Source organism: Alosa sapidissima, chromosome 12 (assembly GCF_018492685.1).
Source record: "Alosa sapidissima isolate fAloSap1 chromosome 12, fAloSap1.pri, whole genome shotgun sequence".
Classification (NCBI taxonomy): Eukaryota; Metazoa; Chordata; class Actinopteri; order Clupeiformes; family Clupeidae; genus Alosa; species Alosa sapidissima.
Genome location: NC_055968.1, coordinates 19,886,185 through 19,908,356, shown reverse-complemented (window position 1 = coordinate 19,908,356; position 22,172 = coordinate 19,886,185). Strand labels below are relative to the sequence as shown.

The 22,172-nt window shown below is 41.0% G+C and overlaps 2 protein-coding genes and 1 long non-coding RNA gene across 3 annotated transcripts; 1 reads left to right on the top strand and 2 right to left on the bottom strand.

Annotated features, from left to right (window-relative positions):
- Positions 1 to 316: 316 nt before the first annotated feature.
- LOC121678432 (complement C1q tumor necrosis factor-related protein 7) lies at positions 317 to 6,398 on the bottom strand. The gene is made up of 3 exons (XM_042057986.1): positions 6,196 to 6,398; positions 2,988 to 3,227; positions 317 to 1,278 (listed from the first exon to the last, which is right to left on the bottom strand). Exons 2-3 carry the CDS (start codon positions 3,217 to 3,219, stop codon positions 650 to 652), a joined length of 861 nt encoding a protein of 286 aa, XP_041913920.1. The 5' UTR covers positions 3,220 to 3,227; positions 6,196 to 6,398; the 3' UTR covers positions 317 to 649.
- A 6,511-nt stretch (positions 6,399 to 12,909) lies between these two features.
- On the top strand, positions 12,910 to 19,899 carry LOC121678428 (calcium-activated chloride channel regulator 1-like). The gene is made up of 14 exons (XM_042057979.1): positions 12,910 to 13,091; positions 13,206 to 13,346; positions 13,535 to 13,679; positions 14,326 to 14,434; positions 14,973 to 15,141; positions 15,792 to 16,016; positions 16,175 to 16,399; positions 16,522 to 16,702; positions 17,406 to 17,512; positions 17,606 to 17,821; positions 18,032 to 18,299; positions 18,443 to 18,604; positions 18,991 to 19,221; positions 19,397 to 19,899. Exons 1-14 carry the CDS (start codon positions 12,936 to 12,938, stop codon positions 19,747 to 19,749), a joined length of 2,688 nt encoding a protein of 895 aa, XP_041913913.1. The 5' UTR covers positions 12,910 to 12,935; the 3' UTR covers positions 19,750 to 19,899.
- Positions 19,900 to 19,906: 7 nt separating this feature from the next.
- LOC121678433 lies at positions 19,907 to 21,126 on the bottom strand. The gene is made up of 2 exons (XR_006021233.1): positions 21,013 to 21,126; positions 19,907 to 19,964 (listed from the first exon to the last, which is right to left on the bottom strand). It is a non-coding gene; the product is annotated as an uncharacterized LOC121678433 (long non-coding RNA).
- Positions 21,127 to 22,172: the final 1,046 nt, after the last annotated feature.

The following is a 22,172-nucleotide window of genomic DNA, read 5'->3' as shown; positions in this document are numbered from 1 at the left end:
TGCTTTTTATGCTTACAAATTCCCAATCATATCCAGGCCTTCAGCATGGACTCAACATTTCAAGGGTCCATAATGCATACACACCCCAGGGTCTTGGCTTACTGGACACTCCCCTGCGTAATACGTACAGTAATAAAATATGCGATACATAATAAAATCCATCCAGAATATCCAATGAAATATATGAGATTTTGAAATAGTCTGGCATTTGGTATTCGTGATGGAACACAGTGGCAACTATGAGATCAGTAGCTGGCGTTTTCTCTATAATAATGGTGATATACACAGTGAAATGAAAGATAGGTGGAGAGAGAGCGATACCATACACCTTTATTAAAATATATATGATAGTTCCTGTACAAATGGACAATACTTAATGGATGTATAGCTGGTAATGGCAATACATCTTATACATCCATGAAGTATTGTCATCAACATACACACTGCTAAAATAAATAATCTTAATATACAGCATAAAACTTCCATTGTTTACCCTGAATAATATGGTATATCAAATGAATAATCACTATATCAGTACAATTACAATAAATAATTCTTTACTTGAAACATTGGATGGTTTTGAGGTTATATTTCCATCTTACAATAGACAGTTTCCCCCCTCCAATTGCAGTTCAGTGTGAGGTGAGAGCTATGCATAATCCTCTGCCAAAGAGTCCAAGTAGTTTGTGTCAGCATAGAGTAGGAAGCCAGAGAAGAGGCTGTCTGCCCAGCCAGGATCAGAGAACAAGCCATTTTGGTCTTTGTAAAAGATCTCCAACCACACCTCATCCTCTGGATTGAGATACATCAAGGTAGAACCCGAGGCCACGTCATGGTTTCCTGTGTTTGCATCGAAGGTCTTGATCCGATATTCACCATTCTTCACCAGACCTATCGCCAAGTGCTTGTTGGCCAGTGTAATGTCATAGGAAAAATAATAGACACCCGGGTAAGCTCCAATGAATTTGCCGGTCTGTGGGTTGTAGTGATCCCCCTCGTTGAAGAGGACCTTATTGAATATGATGGGAATCTTTTCAGCAGGGTAGCTGCTGGTGATGCCAACGGAGAAGGCCGATTTGGGCACCAGGCTTCCACACTTGCAGATGCCCGGTGTGCCCGGGGGACCCCGTTGGCCCTTGTCCCCTTTTTCGCCCAGAGGCCCGAGGGGGCCCTCAGGACCTGGGTTCCCACCATCACCACCTGGGCCCCTTTTGCCCTGGGGGCCCCTTTCTCCACGCTGCCCCATCTTACCAGTAGGGCCGACTCTTCCCTTTGTCCCTGGAACATGAATGGAAAAGGAGTATGCATGGACTTCTTGTTACTTTGGTATAATTAATATATGCATATTACTTAAAAGCCTACTTTCTGTGATAACTGAGTTAGCAGATAAAGACATCATAGTAAACAAATGGATATCATCTAAAGAGGCTTGTTCCGCTTATCAGTATAACTCTATGGAATTCTAAACTTTGTAGCTGAATATCTCAGAACTACCCAGGACACAGATAGAACCTTAAAATTCCAATGGGAAAAAATGAACAAATGAACTATTGTGTAAGTTCTTCATTCAAAATGATATCATGACATATTCCAACTAAACATAAAGTAATATTATTGTTTCCACCAACTACAGGTCCTAGCATGTTAGGACCATGGAAGAAATTAATACTATGAATGGAATGAATGAGTAGTGTGTGTGTGTGTGTGTGTGTGTGTGTGTGTGTGTGTGTGTGTCAGTCTCTACAAATGCAATTCAAATGAAGTGTTAGAGTTACAAAACAGAGGAAAGAGATGATTTGCACTGCAGAAAATTATGAGTGCATCACTTATTTTTTTCTCCCCTTTTCATCGATTGAGTAAAGGGTAAAATATTTTATTTATGCACACCAAATGTGCATAATGTGCACAAATTTGTTTCCATGATTAGTCGGCACTTCATCTATGTCAAGATAATCCATCTACCTGACAGGTGTGAAATATCAAAAGATTGGTGGAGTGGACAGAATGCTGACAGCAAGAATGCCAATCAGAACTGTTGCTTGTGAACTGAATGTAAAGGTCAAGTACTCATTTGAGCAAGGCACCTACCCCAACTGCTTCCTTGGCACCGCAGCAGTTGCTACCCAGTGCTCCGAGTTTGTGTGTGTTCACAGCTCACTGTGTGCTGTGTGTGTGTGTGTGTGTGTGTGTGTGTGTGTTTTACTAATCACGAATGGGTAAAAGGCAGAGAAATAATTTCCCCCGGGATGGAATCTATCTATTATATGTGTTGGATCTTTTACTTGAACTCATGAGAAATTAATGTATTGCATTCATATTGTTGTTCAGTATAAAATGATATGCATTTTATAGTCTGATTCCCAATGGAAAGATTTTATGAAGATGAATGGCCAGTATTTTATGAGTCACAGTGGGTCTGAATCCTTATGGATGTCAGCCAAAAGCATTAGCTGAGATATAAATATAAATGATTTCAAAAGTAATTTACTTGGATCAATGCATATGAATCACAGTTGGATAAGTGCATGTAATAACATAGAACAAAATAAAAAAAATCTGATTACATCACCTGGATACTCATGCACATCATGCTATGGAATAACACTAATTCTGATAGATAGTCTGGGTAGTGTTCAACTACAATCTGCAATCTGTTCAATCTGCTGTTTGCCTAGTACAGTATATATAGTAAGCCCATATGAGTATTTAGATGTGTGAGTGTTGAGACTGACCAAATTGTGCAGTGTGAACATTTCTTTCTTGTTAATTTGGCTGACATAGAGTGACTTACTTACACCAATTATTAAAAGGGCCAGTCTCCCTGGAGCAACTCAAGGGCACAACGGTAGTAGCCAGAAATAAAACCCACAACTTTTTCTGGTTATGGTATGCAAGCCCAGCTCCTTACTACACCACCACGGCCCATAATGTTTGTGCACAGCTAACCAGAGGTTGCACTGATTGATATGTGGTTGATGATGTCATACCTACTTCCCCCTTCTGTCCCTTCTCCCCTCTCCGTCCGTCCCTGCCGTCTCTGCCTGGGATCCCGTTGAAGCCGTCATCCCCTGGCGGGCCCGGAGGGCCCGGTTTACCTGGCGCGCCAGGTAAGCCGGGGACACTGCAGATGTAACGGGGTGAGGCCACTCGAGGTTTGGTGTCCAACAGCTGCCCAGTCACGAACTGAAACAGACAGACCACACCCACAAGGACCCACATCCTTAGGCCTACAACAGGGAAGAGAGAAAAAAGTCACGACACTCTCCCAGGCCCTATGACAGACAATAAAGTAATTATGGGCCCTCCGATAATATATAGGAATATTGCCCCGTGCCTGTCACTGTCAGTTTGTCAGATATTTGTGAGAATGGTAATAAAGCCAAGAAAACATTTCAGAGCTCACACACAAATGACAAGAACATTATCAGAAACGGCAAGTCTGCTTGCTTCTGGATATTTCAAAATTCCAGACAAAAATAAGATGAATGTAAAAACTATTGTAGCTTTATCATATGATGTTGCTTTGGAACTGGTCTTTCATACATGGTAATGCTATTAATGTCGTTCTACATTAAACTGTCATTCTAATACATAAACTGTCTAAGAGTACACAGAGTAAGATTTGTGGTATTGACAAGATGCCATGTCTTCTCACACACGAAAACACACTTTGTCCTGAAAGTGTCAAGGAAAGCATCTTCAAAAACATATGAAATCCAGACTCAGAGCTCCTAAGGACATCCCAGTGTTCATAAACAAGATGCCTCAGTCGGGCTGACAAAGGAGATGGTCTGCTCATAAAACACCATGTGCCGGGATGACGTCTCACGTCTCAGTGCTCACCAAAGACATTCAGTGTGGAGGACAGATGGAAGATTCACATTCTGATTCAGCAGAGCTGGATCTACCGCTGGGAAATGTTTTTCACAATACAAGCTCAGGGTATGCAAGCAATTAATCTCTAAACTAACCCCCCCCCCCCCCACACACACACACACACACAATATCCCTCTTCCATGGATGTGCTCATGTAATAGCCTTTAAACTGCAATAATATACAGTCCCTCTGTCTTTTGTCAGTCAGTTCTACCTCTTTATATAACAGAGAGGAAATGAGCACCCCTCATGCTGACCCCCATGTTAATGTGCGTTCTGTGCGCACGGGTCCAGGGAGAGTAGCCAGCGCTGGGCTCCTCCAGCCTGCCTCCTAATGCATTCCACAGTCGTGATGTAACAGCCAAATAATTGTGTCAGAGACAAACTTGGTCGTGAGATCTGCCTCTACAGATCCAGCAGCTCAAACATGGAAATATGAACATCAGCTCACCCACATGTAGAGACACATACAGACACACACACACACAGATACACACAGATACACGCACACACACACACACACACACACACACACACACACACACACAAAGAGAGACAAGCAGACACACACCCACACACGCACAGCCTGTATGAGACTAGAGGGGGTTGTAATTATCCCTTTAAGAATGGATGTTTTGCAAGTCTTCACCCCCTGCACTTTCTGGACCTTTGATAGTTCTAATGGCACTGTAAGATGACCTCATGAACAATAAACTCTAGAATGTCACCTCTGAGAGAAGCAGATGAAACTGGAAGATTTCACAACCTAGCCTAATTAATTCCATATGGTCGTTCTTCTTAAAGAATGGTTATGATGAACAAATTGTGAAATTGTGACATTGTCTTTTTTTCAAATGGTACAAATTAATGCTTATAACAGCTAAAGGCAACGTATGTCAGAGATAATGTGATCAAAAACTGAAAATGGGCAGTGATGGCCGACCCAAGTCAGTTGACTGCTAATTTGATATGTGTTTATCATAGTTTGTTGTAGTATTTGGCAGAGGCAATTGGTCTAAAAGCAACTGTTTTATCCAACTAAGACACCCTGATGAAAAATGGAAAGATGCTAAGAAGAGATAGAAAAAATAAAACCTTGATGATTATTCATTTCATAAGATTGTTCACAAACCCAACCAGAAGAAACCGATTTTCTTGAACAAAAACACCAGCGTTGTTCTATATTTTCTGGGTCTGACATTTCTAAGAAATAACAAATACAACTCTTTTCATTTTAAACCCCTGAGGAATCATGTCAGATTCAGATATATTTTAGTACATAGGTTGTTTATATACTCAAGCAGCCGCAAAATGAGAAACAGAGAGAAAGAGCAAGGCAGGGTTTGGGGTGTCTGGGAAACTTCTGTCAGTAATGTGGGTGAATCGATCTGTGCATATTCCGTTTCCATGACTACACAGAAATGTTTTGACGAGTAGAGTGGGGAGGATGTCACAGATGCTGTCTTTGGACTGACAATAGATGCCACACACACACACACACACACACACACACACACACACACACACACACGCACACACACACATGCGCATGCACACACGCACACACAATTAATGGGTTGCATTTGCTTAAGCAATGTTCACAAGGGACACATGTTCATGATTTAAAGACTGTAAATCCCTAATAAGCTGTGTTTTCAGACCATTTGATTTCATTTCGCAGTGTGTCACCGTCTGTCACATCTGTCATTGGACAGTTATGTTGAAAATACGTTTACAGATGCCCTCTACATATTTTGTAGAGTTTCTAGATATATAACCACAGAAAAACTTAAAGAAAGCCTTCACCTAATTATATTCGTAAAATGTAATAGTCACATGGACTGAACATGTTATGAAGAAATGAAATCATACATTAGTTATGGACATACAAATCACTTCACAAAGAGTTATAAGTTAAGTAAACATGTAGAGTAACATAGATGCAGGTCATGTTTTCTTATGGGGATATCATTTCACAATAACATTGCTTTAACACAAGGGGATGGGAATATTGAACAAGTATACTGTTACATTTGTTCCAGACCTGATAATGTGTGTTCACATGATTTGCAGGAGCTGCAACATTACAATTTTTGTATTGTATATATTTTGTGTGATTGTCTAAATGTCTGTAGTATAATGCCAAAGTAATTTAAAGGTTTTCCTGAAGCTCTGGTAAATACACATACAGGGGAAGACATAATTAAAATATGTATGGTAAAGATAGTCTCATCCTTTACCCCTACAAACTGCTGTACCTCTATGCACACCAGTTGCAAGAGCATTTTTAAAGAATGTCAGAGAATCCATCCATCTTACCTTGTTAAAAGTGTGCTGTCTGCAGTCGCTGATGATGCTGTTGCTGTCTTGATTGTTTTGATGTCTGTTTTCAGTGTTGTGACATTTCCATGGCAATAAGATATATGAGTCCCTTTACTCGTCCTGCTCAGTCCATCAGTCCCTCTATCCCACTGTCTCTGTGCGCTTAACATCTGTGGTCATGTGGCTGTGTGTCTGTGCTGCACAGATCTGCTAGTGTACTATATGCACGTGTGTGTGTGTGTGTGTGGGGGGGGGGGGGGGGGGTATGTGTGTGTGTGTGTGTGTCTGTGTGTGTGTGTGTGTGTCACTGCCACAGAGCCTTCCCAACTCCCACCCCTTTCTCTCTCTCCTTCAGCTCCCTCACTCTCTCCCTCCCTCCTCTAGATCCCTCACTCTTTCTCTCTCCCTCCCTCCTCTAGATCCCTCACTCTTTCTCTCTCTCTCCTTCAGCACCCTCAGTCTCTCCCTACCTCACTCTCTCCCTCCTTCCTCTAGATCCCTCACTCTTTCTCTCTCTCTCCTTCAGCACCCTCAGTCTCTCCCTACCTCACTCTCTCCCTCCTTCCTCTAGATCCCTCACTCTTTCTCTCTCCCTCCTTCAGCACCCTCAGTCTCTCCCTACCTCACTCTCTCCCTCCCTCCTCTAGATCCCTCCCTCACTCTTTCAAAGTCAAAGTCAAAGTCAGCTTTATTGTCAATTTCTTCACATGTTCCAGACATACAAAGAGATCGAAATTACGTTTCTCACTATCCCACGGTGAAGACAAGACATATTTTACCAATTTAAGTCCACAGACAAACATAACATTCAAGTAAACAAAAGAGTAAGTAAATAAGAGGGCACATATAATAATGAAAAAAAATAAGAGCAGCAAAATTTGGTTGAAATTGTGCATAGACAGTCAATAAAATACTAGTGCAAAGTCAGGCCAATAAAAGGCTTGGGTAGTTCTGTTTGACCTAAAACAGAACTGACCTTTCTCTCTCCCTCCTTCAGCACCCTCAGTCTCTCCCTACCTCCTCTAGATCCCTCACTCTTTCTCTCTCTCCCTCCCTCCTCTAGATCCCTCACTCTTTCTCTCTCTCCCTCCCTCCTCTAGATCCCTCACTCTCTTCCTCCCTCACTCACTCACTCCCTCTCTCACTTTATGAAACAAATAGAACACGTGTAATAGATATAGTTTGCAAACTAATGAATTTATAATGTCAATGTGTGAATTGTGTGCACAATTCTTCAATTAGCTATCAATAATTATCCATAAGAGATATCATGTCTATTCTGTGTTGCTATTTTCAAGTATGGATCTAAGGCACATTTAGAGAAAGTACTGTATGCCTATTTGGCAATACACGTGTGTGTGTGCCTGCGTGTGAGTGTGTGCATACCTGTGTGTGTGTGTGTGTGTGTGTGTGTGTGTGCATGTGCAGGCCTATGTGTGTGTGTGTGTGTGTGTGTGCATGTGCAGGCCTGTGTGTGTGTGTGTGTGTGTGTGTGTGTGTGTGTGTGTGTGTTTGTGTGTTTGTGTGTGTGTGTGTGTGTGTGTGTGTGTGTGTGTGTGTGTGTGTGTGTGTTTGTGCATGTGTGTGTGTAAACCTGAGTTGAAATTGCAGAGCCCTCAGTAAAAGCTCATCTTTTTGTATCACCAATAAGAACAATGCGCCTGCAATTCCTCTGTGAACCTTGAGCCTTTTTCAGGGCAGCATAGAGATGTCCCTTAAAGGGAAGCCTCTACTGGGTGTGGTCTGTTCTCTCAGGTCTGATACTTCCGACAGACAGACAGATCCTATTAGAGTGGATCTTATTGATAGTACTTCGAATCTGTTTTCATTCACATTTGTGTCAACATAATGTTTATAGACATAATTTTGTATGACGTTTCTAAATACTGTGGAACACTTATCTTTGCTGCCATCTTGTGGTCATTGACAGAAATGCTGCTGATCAAAGTTTATGCAATGCATGGACAGCTCTTGGTCCAATTTCCTGAACTGTCATAATCCTAAGTAGCTTGAAAAGTCCCTTTATGACTAAGTTATTCGAAAAGTCCCTTTTACGAGCATTTTATGATTTTCTGGTAATTTCCTGGAACCAATATTGGTTCAGAACGGATTTGAGTGAGTCAGTATTTTCAGCTGCAATAGCAAAGAAGACACTAGTGCCGTTGGATGTATAGGGAGATATATTGGGAGGAGTGAGTATTCCTCAATGGAGCCAGCTTCTTTTGGTGGCAGCCCTGATGTTGGTTGACAAGACAACTTCAGACTTGTCAAAGTCCCCTTTCACTCCAGTGGATATGGTGGAGTGAGGCTGTAGAAATATCAGAATTTAACTGAAATGTAATACCATGTGACTAATTTGAAGGACACACTGTGCTGTCACCATGTGTCCATGTTGTGTGTGTGTGTGTGTGTGTGTATGCATAATAGCTATATTATAGCTATACTGTATTATATTAGCCTGTTGGGTTATGTAAGCTGATGAAGCTGGCATGAGAACAGCGAGAGCCAACCTGTCCCGTGGCATCAAGGAAGCAAAAAAGGAATACACTCACAAGATAACCACCCACTTCAAAGACAGCAGGAACGCACAAAGCCTATGGCAGGGCATTCAGGCCCTCACGGACTACAAGCCCGCGCCACAGAGCTGTGAGAGCAACATCCCTCTGCTCAACAACCTGAACCGCTTCTTTGCTCGCTTTGAAGCACAAAACAGCACCTGCCCACAGAAGACCCATCCCCCTCTACATGAGCAGCCCCTGTGCCTCTCTGCCGACAGCGTGAAGAGGACACTTGCTGCTATCAACACCCGTAAGGCAACAGGTCCAGACAACATCCCAGGTCGTGCGCTGAAGGACTGCGCAGGGGAGCTTAAGGATGTCTTCACAGACATCTTTAACACTTCCCTGAAGCAAGCCATCGTCCCATCATGTTTCAAAGCTGCCACCATCATACCTGTGCCGAAGAAAACTGCTCCATCCTGCTTCAATGACTACCGCCCTGTGGCACTGACACCCATCATCATGAAGTGCTTTGAGCGGCTTGTCATGTCACATATCAAATCCATTCTCCCCCCCACCCTGGACCCCTTCCAGTTTGCATACCGAGCCAAGCGGTCTACAGAGGATGCAATCTGCTCTGCCCTCCACCCAGCCCTCACCCACCTGGAAAAAAGAGACTCATATGTGAGATTGCTGTTTATAGACTTCAGTTCTGCATTCAACACCATAATACCACAACAACTCATCTGCAAACTTGACAAACTGGGACTCAGTACCTACCTCTGCAACTGGCTACTGGACTTCCTCTGTCAGAGGCCTCAAGTAGTACGTGTTGGCAACAATACCTCAAGCAGCATCACACTGAGCACAGGGGCCCCCCAAGGCTGCGTGCTCAGTCCGCTGCTCTTCACCCTGCTGACGCATGACTGCACTGCAACCTACAGCAACAATCACATAGTGAAATTTGCTGACGACACAACTCTGGTGGGTCTCATCACCAAGGGCGACGAGACTCAATACAGGTTGGAGGTCGACCATCTGACCACGTGGTGCAGGGACAACAACCTCCTGCTGAACGTCAGCAAGACCAAAGAGATTGTTGTTGACTTCCGGAGAGGTCACACCCAACACCTGCCACTGACCATCGACGGTGCTGTGGTGGAGAGAGCGAGCAGCACCAAATTCCTGGGGGTGCACATCAGCGAAGACCTCTCCTGGACCACCAACACTGCATCACTGGCGAAGAGAGCTCAGCGCCGCCTGTACTTCCTGAGGAAACTCAGGCGAGCAAGTGCTCCATCAGCCATCATGACCACATTCTACCGAGGCACCATTGAGAGCATCCTCTCCAGCTGTATCGCTGTGTGGGGCGGAAGCTGCACTGAATACAACAGGAAAGCCCTGCAGCGCATAGTGAACACAGCTGGAAGGATTATTGGTGCTTCACTCCCCTCCCTGAAGGACATTTACACCACCCACCTCACCCGCAAGGCGACCAAAATTGTGAGTGATGCAAGTCACCCCGCTCACAATCTGTTCGATCTACTGCCCTCTGGGAAGAGGTACAGAAGCCTGCGCTCCCGCACTACCAGACTCACCAACAGCTTCATACACCAAGCTGTAAGGATGCTGAACTCTCTCCCTCCTCTCCCCCCTCCACCCTCAGCTACATAACATCCTGGACATTGGACCCACAATGGCCGCGTGCACTACTCCACTTGCACACTTGCACACTTGTACACTTTACAACTTGTTGTTGTTGTCCTGAAAACACAACACTTCTGCTGCTCTTACATAACTTGCACCACTATGTCACTTTCTTTCTTACTTAGGTCAAACAGAACTACCCAAGCCTTTTATTGGCCTGACTTTGCACTAGTATTTTATTGACTGTCTATGCACAATTTCAACCAAATTTTGCTGCTCTTATTTTTTTTCATTATTATATGTGCCCTCTTATTTACTTACTTTTTTGTTTACTTGAATGTTATGTTTGTCTGTGGACTTAAATTGGTAAAATATGTCTTGTCTTCACCGTGGGATAGTGAGAAACGTAATTTCGATCTCTTTGTATGTCTGGAACATGTGAAGAAATTGACAATAAAGCTGACTTTGACTTTGACTTTGACTTTGACTTTGACTAAGCAAGTAGAATGTCCCCTTTATTAAGTTAATGTCAAATATATTTTCTGGTATCTTCCTGACACCCACAGGCTTATTCTACTTGCCATTTTTGTGTGCCATTTTCCTGTAATCCTGTCATTCTGCCCATTCTGTGAGATTAAGCCTTTGTTTTTCCTTTAACAGGTTTATGGCTTAAATTAATATAGCAAAACCATCTACCAGACTACCAAGCACAACAAGGACAACTACTATCTCATAATTATGACCTATCTATTGTTATGACTTATCTCAAAATTGTGACTATGACTATGCATCTCATATGAGACAGTTTGTGACCTTTTTTTTCAAGTGGCGGAAAGGCTTTCATACTCTAAAGCCACTTTTTCATATTTTATTAACCTTTAGTTTTCATCATTAAAACATTCCTTGCAGATGTGTCAAGAAAGTGTAAACATCAGGATTGTTGTTTGCCATCTTGTCGTTTTGTTTATTTGGTACTACCCACCCAACTGTCTCTAAAGTCCCAGATCTTGTTTTATGCATTGAGGTAATCGTCATTACAACTAATGTTTGCCATTTATTTGCCATGTACAATTAGTAATGTGAAATTGTATGCCCCCCAGCAGTGACAGCCCACCTAAACCAGAAAGTTGCTGATGCCACTGCACCTCTGGTTGTTTATGCAGCCGCCACTCAGAAGGTATTATCTATCTATTATCTCTGACAAAAAACAGCTGATGGAGTAGGTTGTTTCAACAAGGAAGAAAAACTATCCAATGAGTCATTAGGTATATATGATTTTATGACATAATGATGGAATGTAAAAGGTTGTGTTTTCCTGTTGGTGGTATGTTAGGCAACACCCTGTTTCAGTGCATGTAGACTATCCTCTTTTCACCAAGTGCTGATACTTGCTGAAAATGATGATGAAGAAGAAGAACAAAAATGGATGATAAATAAACAGTTAAAATATGAATGTATTCTTTATTGTGTAACGAATACTTGTGTATTTATATGATACATGAACACATTGTCCATATACCTGGACTACCAAATGCCAAAGCACTCGGAATTGATAATCTGTGATCCTTGCTTTGAGAGTGTTAATGGTAGATATTTTAATATAATGGTTTTGGTGCCGTTACAGTAGAGATGAACAGAAAATAAGGCCTCTGCTTCATGCAGTGATTTCAGTTACCCTACACAGACAGCAGAGTTTTATTTGAACTTCAGTAAGGTCATGTCATTGTTATAGAGTTACAGAGCACTGCCCCTGACATTGCCCCATGTCATTTATTAAATACAACCACTCAAAATTGATTTCACTTCTTTCAAATGATGATGTGACACAATATAAGCCAGAGAGAGCAAACAGGTTGTTTAAGGTGGGAATGAGAAAGTCTGAAAATGGTGGGAATGAGAAAGTCTGAAAATGGATACAAGAAACTATGTGAGAGGACGAGGACGAGTGTGTATGTGAGGTGGGGGACGAGGAGGAGGAAGAACAAAAAATGCAAAGAGCAAAGCAAAGTAGTAATTTCTGATCAATTTTGAGCTACTCGAACGTGTTTATGTTCATCAAAAGACAATGAAAAATATGAAGTTTGTTTTGAGATTACAGTAAAAATGTACTTCTCCCTAAGAACTACAGTATATGTTTTGAACAATGTGTGTTTTTTGTGTGTTGTTTACTGACTGCTTGATAGTGTATATCATTTTGATCACTTTGTTTATGATTTGAGAGCAGTGTTTGGTTTTGAGCACTGGCAAATCTGTTTTGAGGCTTTTTTATTTTGCATTTAGTTTATTTTGCAAATAGTGATTGAAGATGAGGTTTTGTGTTTACTGTTTTAAGAAAATTGAGCTTTACTGAAATTTAAAATTGAGCTTTACTGAAATTTACTGTCTTAACATGTAGTATTTTTAGGTCAATCATTTCCATAAATGATTGATAGGTTATTAATAGGTGTGACAATACAAGTACGGGAAATACATAAGGAAAAAAAACCTTACGAGAAGTGCTCTTATCAAGGTGTTATTTGCGATGAACCTTGGACAGTTGATGAACCTTAAATACTCAATATTTTGAACTTGGCTTACAGACGTGTGATAGCCATGGGTCTGCAAACATCAGGACTGTTCTTTGTCATCTTCTTGTCTCGTACGTTTGGAATACAGCTGGATGGACATGGGTACACAGGTGTTCTCATTGCCATCAACCCAGCTGTCCCTGAAGAACCAAATGGTCAAGTACTCCTTATGAGGATTGAGGTGACGGTCTTGCAATTTATAAAATACAATTTTTAATGTAATGTGAATACATTTTTTTGTTAATATTGGTATTATTCTGTCTGATGTTTTGATTCCCTCCCTTGACTATTTCAGGATATGATAAAAGATGCATCACTCAGTTTATCCAAAACTGCTGGGAACAGGTTTCATTTCAAGGAAGTGACCATATTAATTCCTTCAAACTGGAAAACTCAAAAAGAATACAAAAAGGCCAGGACTGAGAGGTATGACAAGGTATGGTGGAAAACATTCATCTTCTGCATATTCATTTTTGTTCAGTGGAGCAGATATCTTTACTTAATATAGTTGTCAAACACCCAAAGAAGCCAACCTAATAAATCAAAGAAAACATGGTAGCCATATCAGTGTGGATATAAGTAATGATGTGGAAAAAAAATAAACAAAGGCTTTTGTTGTTTCAGGCTCATGTCATTATTGATGAGCCAAACCGTGCATATGGAGATGAGCCCTACACCCTCCAGTATGGTCAATGTGGAGATGAGGGCCAGTACATTCATCTCACCCCAAACTTCCTGCTAGACGACAACCTCGTGTATGGAGAAAGAAGTAAGCCCAATGGCTGTGCTGATGTCTGGTTTGGGTTGATAGGGGGTCATTTTTAAAAAGACAATTAATGTTTGTATTTCTAAGCTCCTTGCTTCTTGTCCTAATTACCGTCCCTGTGGGTAGACGTGTGTGTGTGTGTGTGTGTGTGTGTGTGTGTGTGTGTGTGTGGCATCTATTGTCAGTCCAAAGACAGCATCTGTGACATCCTCCCCACTCTACTCGTCAAAACATTTCTGTGTAGTCATGGAAACGGAATATGCACAGATCGATTCACCCACATTACTGACAGAAGTTTCCCAGACACCCCAAACCCTGCCTTGCTCTTTCTCTCTGTTTCTCATTTTGCGGCTGCTTGAGTATATAAACAACCTATGTACTAAAATATATCTGAATCTGACATGATTCCTCAGGGGTTTAAAATGAAAAGAGTTGTATTTGTTATTTCTTAGAAATGTCAGACCCAGAAAATATAGAACAACGCTGGTGTTTTTGTTCAAGAAAATCGGTTTCTTCTGGCTCTAGCTTGTTCTAGCTTTAACAATTCTGATTCTAATTCCGGTTTACTTCACATTTTCATACAAGTTAGAGGGTCACCATACATCATCCTACCTGATTCAATGTCTGTTCCTTTTTGTGCCTATTACAGATAAAGTTTTTGTGCATGAATGGGCTCATCTGCGATGGGGTTTATATGACGAGTATAGTGATGAACAGCCATTCTACCTGTCTGGACAGGGGGAAGTTGAGGCAACAAGGTAACAGATATTTTAATATTGCACCATCTGTTTCACTTTCACTGTTTCACTGTAAAAAAAAAAGAAAAACATAAAGACGAAAGTCAAAACTGTGTCATAGAACTATTTCTGATTCTATCCTGTGATTAGTCAACATGACTATTTTTCAAACAATAGCTATTATGATATCATGATACCTAAAGTGAACCTTCTTTAGAATTATATTCTTCAGCTTTTACTCTATGTTATATGTTTTGTTTATATATATGTATATATTTTTCAAGTAATATTTGTGTGTGAGAAGCAGTTGGAATAGGCCCTTAAATGGAGCACTATCAAAGAGTGAAGAGGGAGGGGCACATTATTGCTGCACGGTTATATAGGTTGTCATATGTCCCATATCACATGGTTATATAAGTTAACATGTGGGACACCAGTGCACCTGTACTCAACGAACTTGGTGTGCGTAGCTGATAAGGATTATAAGGGTTTTTGGACTCAGGGAGACGTCTATGGAATCAGAATTGATTCATATGTTTCTCCAAATTATTCCCTTCAGGTGTAGCATCAAAATTACTGGGCAACAGTGTGGCAGATCTGAAGCTGGATGTAAAAATCCTTGTGACACTGACAAAAAAACTGGATTGCCGACCGGTGACTGTATATTTCTACCAGATACACATACATCTGCACAAGAGTCAATAATGGCTTATCCCAGCTTGTATTCTGTAAGTTAACAGGACATGTCTCCAAATAACTCACCTATATTTGTTAAATATCTTAATGATAATGGCACACACACACACTGCCCCCCCCCACACACACACCATATACCATACCCCCCCCCCCCCCCCCCCTCAACACACACACACACTTCCCCAAGCATTCATAAACTGCACACAAGCACACTCAAGACTCATGAGCGACCACACATGTACAGAGAAGCAAACACACACACACACACACACACACACACACACACACACACACACACACACACATACACATACACATACACACACACACACACACACACTTACACACACACACACACACACACTTACATGAGTTGCAAGAGTAGTACAGGGGATGGAGTAAAAGATTGAGACAAATTGGCAAGCATGATTTATGTGCAGGGAAGAGAGAATGTGCAGGGCTAAGCAGCGGTCATATTTTGTACCACTACGCGTACATTTAGTTACTGAGAAGTCATTAAAGAAGTCAATAAAATGCTTTATATGCAAGTACTTGATTTTTGAATAATAACATGACTATTTAGTAATATGTTACTAACAACAATCAACAAAATATTTGGCAATGGGCACTTTGCTATTTATTGTGGTCTGTTATAAAGGGTTACCAAACTCTTTTCATTCAGGTGGTAGATTTTTGCACAACGGAGACTCATAATGCTGAAGCCCCAAACAGACAGAATCAGATGTGTGGCAACAGAGCAGCTCTGGATGTGATCCTCAACAGCTCTGTGGATGCTGGAGTTCCAGAACCATCGGCTCCCTTCCCCACCGTGTACCCAACTATCTGGAAGGTACAGAGGAGGACCAGGGTTGTGTGCCTCGTCCTGGATGTGTCAGGAAGCATGCAAGTAAGTGTCGTATTCACATTTTTAGGGGTTTGGTTTTTAGGGATATCATGATGCATTTGATGAAGTTGTGATATTTTTTCCCTGCCTGTTTCCCATGCCTGTTTACAGTGATAAGTATGATACAAATGCAGGCGAATAAAAATTTGCACTCATTTCAGGGGCCAAGGATATTGCTTTTACAACAAGCTGCAACGCTGTTTCTTCGAGAAATCATTGAGGATACAGCTATTGTGGGAATTGTGAAGTTTCAAAGTATCGCTTCAATTCAGAAAAGCCTTACTCTGATTGATAGTGAACAAACCAGAGAGACGCTTGTCAAGGCACTTCCAACTACCGCAAGCGGTGGAACACAAATATGCCAGGGTATTAATAAAGCCCTTGAGGTAAAAAACTATTTCTTTGAAATCTTCAAATAATATCACCCACCCATTATAATCATTATTGTTTGACAATATCAGAGTCCCCTCTTATAAGGATCCAAGTAGTCAGATTTTGCCTTTTGCAGGTAGTTAAGGAGGATGATCAAAACACAGAAGGAGATGAGCTCGTTCTTCTAACAGATGGAGAAGCAAATGACAACATGCAACTTTGTTTGGAAACAGTTAAAAGTAGTGGCGCAACTGTGCACACTATTGCTCTGGGCCCAAATGCAGACCAGATACTGCAAGTTATGGCAAATAAAACAGGTAAGGTAGTCAAAGTATAGCATTTAATAGCCTTCTACAACATTCCATTCACCAATAGCACACTGCAGAGGACAATCTGTTTATTCTGATCTGGCGCACAGTAAACATTGCCCCACAAAACATTGAATTTCCCCATGGGGATCAATAAAGTATCTATCTATCTATATATCTATCTATCCACATGTCAAATGAAAATGTGTAAATAATAACAATGCATTTTTTTTTTTTTTTTTAAGTAGACAGTCACAGCGAGTATACTGTCAGGATTGTATCCCCTTATCAGATATACATACACATCTCGTCTGAGATGTGTATTGAATTAGATTAACACATTCCTTATGTTAATGACTACCAAAGTATGTTACCTTTGTTAGCATTAGTTGGTGCCCACATCAAGGGTTTGTGTTCTGCTTGTTTATGCTGCTAATCGGATCATAAGTGGCCAGAGTATTCATTAAAGGATTTGTTGGTATTTGTTGGTTCCGCAACAAGAGCCGCAGTTTGTCTGGTTATGTTGCTGATCATTATAAACAGCCACAGCAATGAAGAGGAATGACCAAAGTATTTGCTGGAACCTATCATGAGTGTGGAGGAGGGTGGGTCTGGGATGCCAGACACCACTGTTGAGTCTTCTGAAATGAATGGAATGTTTTGTTGAGCTGCCGTTATTTTATGGGTCATTCTTTCTTTGTTTTTCTCAAAGGGGGGATTTTTTATCAGTCAACAGATAGCATTGACTCCAATGCACTAGTAGATGCTTTTGCCTCTCTTACAACTTCTGATGGAAATTTAACACAACAAGCAATTCAGGTGAGGAAAATATGTTACACTATTATGTGTTATACACTATTATTGTGCATCATGAACAAAGTCTGATATCTTTATTGTCTTATGACTTTACAGCTTGAAAGCTCTGGGAAAACAACACTTGATTGGTTTAATGGAACCTTTTCTGTGGACTTGACAGTTGGAAATGGTACCGTTATAACCATTATCTATGAAGCATCCCCTCCCAGAATATCCATCAGAAGTCCAAGTGGAGACATGTTAAGTGGGTCAGACTTCAGCCATGATCGTCCCACAAAGACCCTATCTTTGAAAATTGCAGGAACTGCAGAGGTAACATTTCATTAATGGAGCATGCATGATTCCTCAACAGCTTACAAAACAGATAAGCTTTTGGCTACTTTTCTCACCCACAATCAAAACTAATTCAACTATATTTGGTCAAACAACAATTATTGTGGAAATCTAGATCAAGATAGGTCAAAGAGAAGAGCACATAGTTGTTAAGCACCTACACCTTCAATTTACCTCAATTTTTCACAGGTTGGAGAATGGCACTATAGTCTACTTAATGAGGGTAGCACTGCACAGGCGATGGCAATCACTGTAACCAGCCGTGCTGCCAGGGCTGATGTGCCCCCCATCATAGTTAAAGCCCACATGAACCAGAAGTCCTCTGATGGTAACAAAGCCATGGTGGTCTTTGCATCTGTCACTCAGAAGGGAGTGCCTGTTATAATGGCAGATGTCACAGCCACACTTGTGTCTGACAAAGAGGCGATACAGTTACAGTTGGAAGATAAAGGCACAGGTAACTGCAGGGGCGGGGACTTGTATAAAATGAACCATGGTAGTCCTACTTTTATGACAGGTGACATATAGTAACATTGTGATAACTAATAATAATATGTATGTTGTGGGTGTTCATGGAGTGCATTCATCTCTTTACACTAGGTGCTGATGCTGTCAGGCATGATGGCATCTATTCAAAGTATTTCACTCAGATGAAGACAGGCAGGTACAGCCTGAAAGTGAGAGTAAAAAACAAGGGCAAAGCCAGGATCTCTACACACAGATACAGTGGAGCACCTTACATCCCTGGATATGTGGTCAATGGTAAAGAGTGGGGGAAAAGGGGTTAACCATTATGATAGATAGATATATAGATATATAGATAGATAGATAGATAGATAGATACTTTATTCATCTTAAGGGACATTTTGGCATCCAGTAACTTATATGATACATACAGAGCAAAATAGACAAAGTATATAGTATTATCGTAAAACAACACATACACAATTATTCCCACAGTTTTATATCTATGATTATTATACAGTATTTACTTTCAAATGTATGCAGCAATCATTGTTGCATTGGTACATATTCATTGGTACATATAATAGAGATACATCATACATATACATATAATACTACATATTATACATAATGCATTATACATATAGTATGTACATAAAGACTGTCATGATATCCCGCATCAGGATTGGTGGTGCTGAATCCCCCAAAGCCTCCTGTCAATCATGAACCAGTAGAAGTGGGGAGCTTCAGCAGGACAGCCACAGGAGAGAGTTTTGTGGTGGAGTTACCCCCAGGATCTACAGGCCCTCCACCATTTCCTCCCTGTAAGATCACAGACCTGAAGGCCAAACTGGAGGGAGACAACGTCACTCTTACCTGGACTGCTCCTGGGGATAGCTATGACCAGGGAACAGGTGAGATTCCACTCTCAATTACATTATAACCCTTTCCCATGAGTACAGTGTGCACACTAAATCATGGAGAAATTAAGTGACAAGTTACAGCTGGGAATCACCCTAGAATGTGAAGTAATTGAATTAATCTAGAGTCCACCCATTATACTTGAATTAAATTCTGATATTTCTACAGCCTCTGTTTACCATATCCACTGGAGTGAAGACTTGGGGTTGCTGAGAAGGGACTTTAATGAGACTCCTGCTGTCAACACATCAGCACTGTCACCGCAAGAGGCTGGCTCCATTGAGGAATACTCATTCAGCTCATATTATTTCAATATCACCAACGGCACTAGTGTCTTCTTTGCCATTGCAGCTGAAAATGCTAAATTTGTGCCATCAGAAATGTCAAACATTGCCCGTGTGGTCAAATATCAACCCCCGGTACCCCAACAACAAAAGAGCACAAATGTGATAGCAATTGCAGTGAGTGGCACAGTGGCTGCCATTGTAGTAATAATTGCAGTTATTATATATATTAAATAGCTTTCTAGCAAAATTGTTGCTTAGCTTCACCACAGAGTATAGCTACTCACAACTGGGAAATGTTTCCAACCCTAACATCGTAACAGGTGTAGATTTTGCGTTACTCTATTTGCCTTTAATGTATAAATGTACACATTCTTCTGACTGCAATTTTTTAAATGTTTATTGGCAATGTTACTACCGTTCACCACGTTCGATTTCAAAACTAACATTATCTTCTCTCGGCACCCATTGGCCCTCCACCTTGCTGTCTGAGTGGAAATGTAAATGCATTGACAGTATCCAGACCAGTATATCAGTGAAATGAAAAGATCGGAGATACTAGGTGGACAGGGCCAGGCTAGCAGCAAAAATGCACTTTAGCAAAAAACTTTATGCATAATACACAAAGAAAAAAACACAACACAAATATATAAGAATTGGAATTGTGAACTAACATTGTGTTCACTTCTCTTGATTATAAGGGAATAGTTGGACTCAGGAGTTTTAATAATTTGGGTAGCCTTACCCCTAAATATCTCCACTTAAATATCAATATGAATATCTTCACTGCCAAAGCACACTATTTTCTGATGTGTAGAATTCTGGGGTATTCTTACTGTATTTTGATGTGTTCATATGTTGTAGTATGTGTGTAGTATACAACAGGGAGAAGTCCATATTATTGTACATAACTGTGCCTTAGGCCTGTGTACCAGCAGGAAGGTCATACAGGCCGATGTTTAGGAACATCCGAGGAACATCAGTGATAACATGGGCCGAGGGAGACAGCATGTCTGCCTATTCGGGCTAGTATCTCCATCTGGCCAGGGCCGAGTTGTGTACACTGGTTGGCACCTGCCACGTTGGCATGATTGACGTTTGTATGTTTTAGTATAACAGGCTTTGTCTTAGGTTTTGACACGGAGACGGATCGAGGAAGCAACCCAAGGAGCATCTTCTGTCGGAAGGCTCAGCAGCCGCTTCTACAGTAATAACAACCACAACTGTTAGACTCTGCACAGTTTTACTGTTTGAGACTTAGCCTGTGTTCTGTTATTCATTGTTGTACCATCTACAATAAATCATCATCTAATCGCCGATCCTGATCCCGCCGTCAAGCTTTATTGACCATCTTCAATACAGACATTAGAACTAAAACACAACGCAACAACCAGAGAATCCAACAGATGTTAATATAGTTGTTGTTGATGATGTTGTGGTGATTGAAAATTTTGTCTACTGTATATGCTGCATCCAGATATTAAAATGCTTTTGCATCACCTTTTATGTGAAAGATGTGTTTGATTATGTATCAGATCAGGACATAAACTGCTAATAGTCACAGACAATAGAAACACAGACTGATTCAAGTTCAGCGTGTGTTGTGAACTATTTGAATCAAAAATAAACTATACCACAGGTTATTCTGCAACATTTTGATTATGTATCACATCAGGACATAAATTAATAGTCACAGACAATAGAAACACAGACTGGGCCTTATCATCCATCTAGCACAGGTGCTAGCAAGTGTCTGTGCTAGTTTGAGACTTACACAGTTGTCATTTTCTAGTTCCATGCTTACGTGGAATGAAATCAGACTATAATATAGCAAAAACATTTGCCTCTGTTTGTGCCAACAGATGTGATGATCAGTTTAAAAGTGTGTTCATGTGCATGTTTGTGCATTGCTAACTTGAGGCAGCACCAAATTGCTATTGACCGACAGTGTCAATGTGTAACATTTCACTGTTGTTTAAAGGGTGCCTTATCAAGATGTTACTCTGATCACATTATTGTTTGTATTTTGTATCATAGCAATGTTTCTATGTATTCCTTAAGGGATAATGTATAGAACGCCGGTCATTATTGGGCCATGTAATAATGGAAAATAAGTCCCGACAGGGCGACCTTGCTTGCTATTGCCATTGACAGCGGTCATTATTTAGTGGTCCTTAGACGAAAATAATGACCGGTAGAACTTTGGGAAATCCCATTCAAGTCAATGGAGCATTCTACTTGCATTGTGAAGAGCCGTATAATAAGCAAGGGATAATGAACGCCGGTCATTATTGGGAAAAGTCCCGACAGGGCAAACCGGACCCTAACGCGCAGCGGATTGCAATATTGTACCAACTTGTATGTAAATCGCAACAACACAAGCTGAACTTGAATCAAACATTCTTTAGAACACAGCTCAACAGTCTGCTTTTCACTTTTGAATGAAGTTCCAGTAGTTGCAGAGTGATATGAAAGACCTGAATTAGAAGCACAAACTCCGTTGCCATTGACAGCGGTCATTATTTTTTTCAGAGGTCCTCTAGTCGAAAATAATGACCGCTAGAACTTTAGGAAATCCCATTCAAGTCAATGGAGCGTTCTACTTGCATTGTGAATATGCCGTGTAATAAGTAAGAATACAATATACCCTGTCTGAGAAA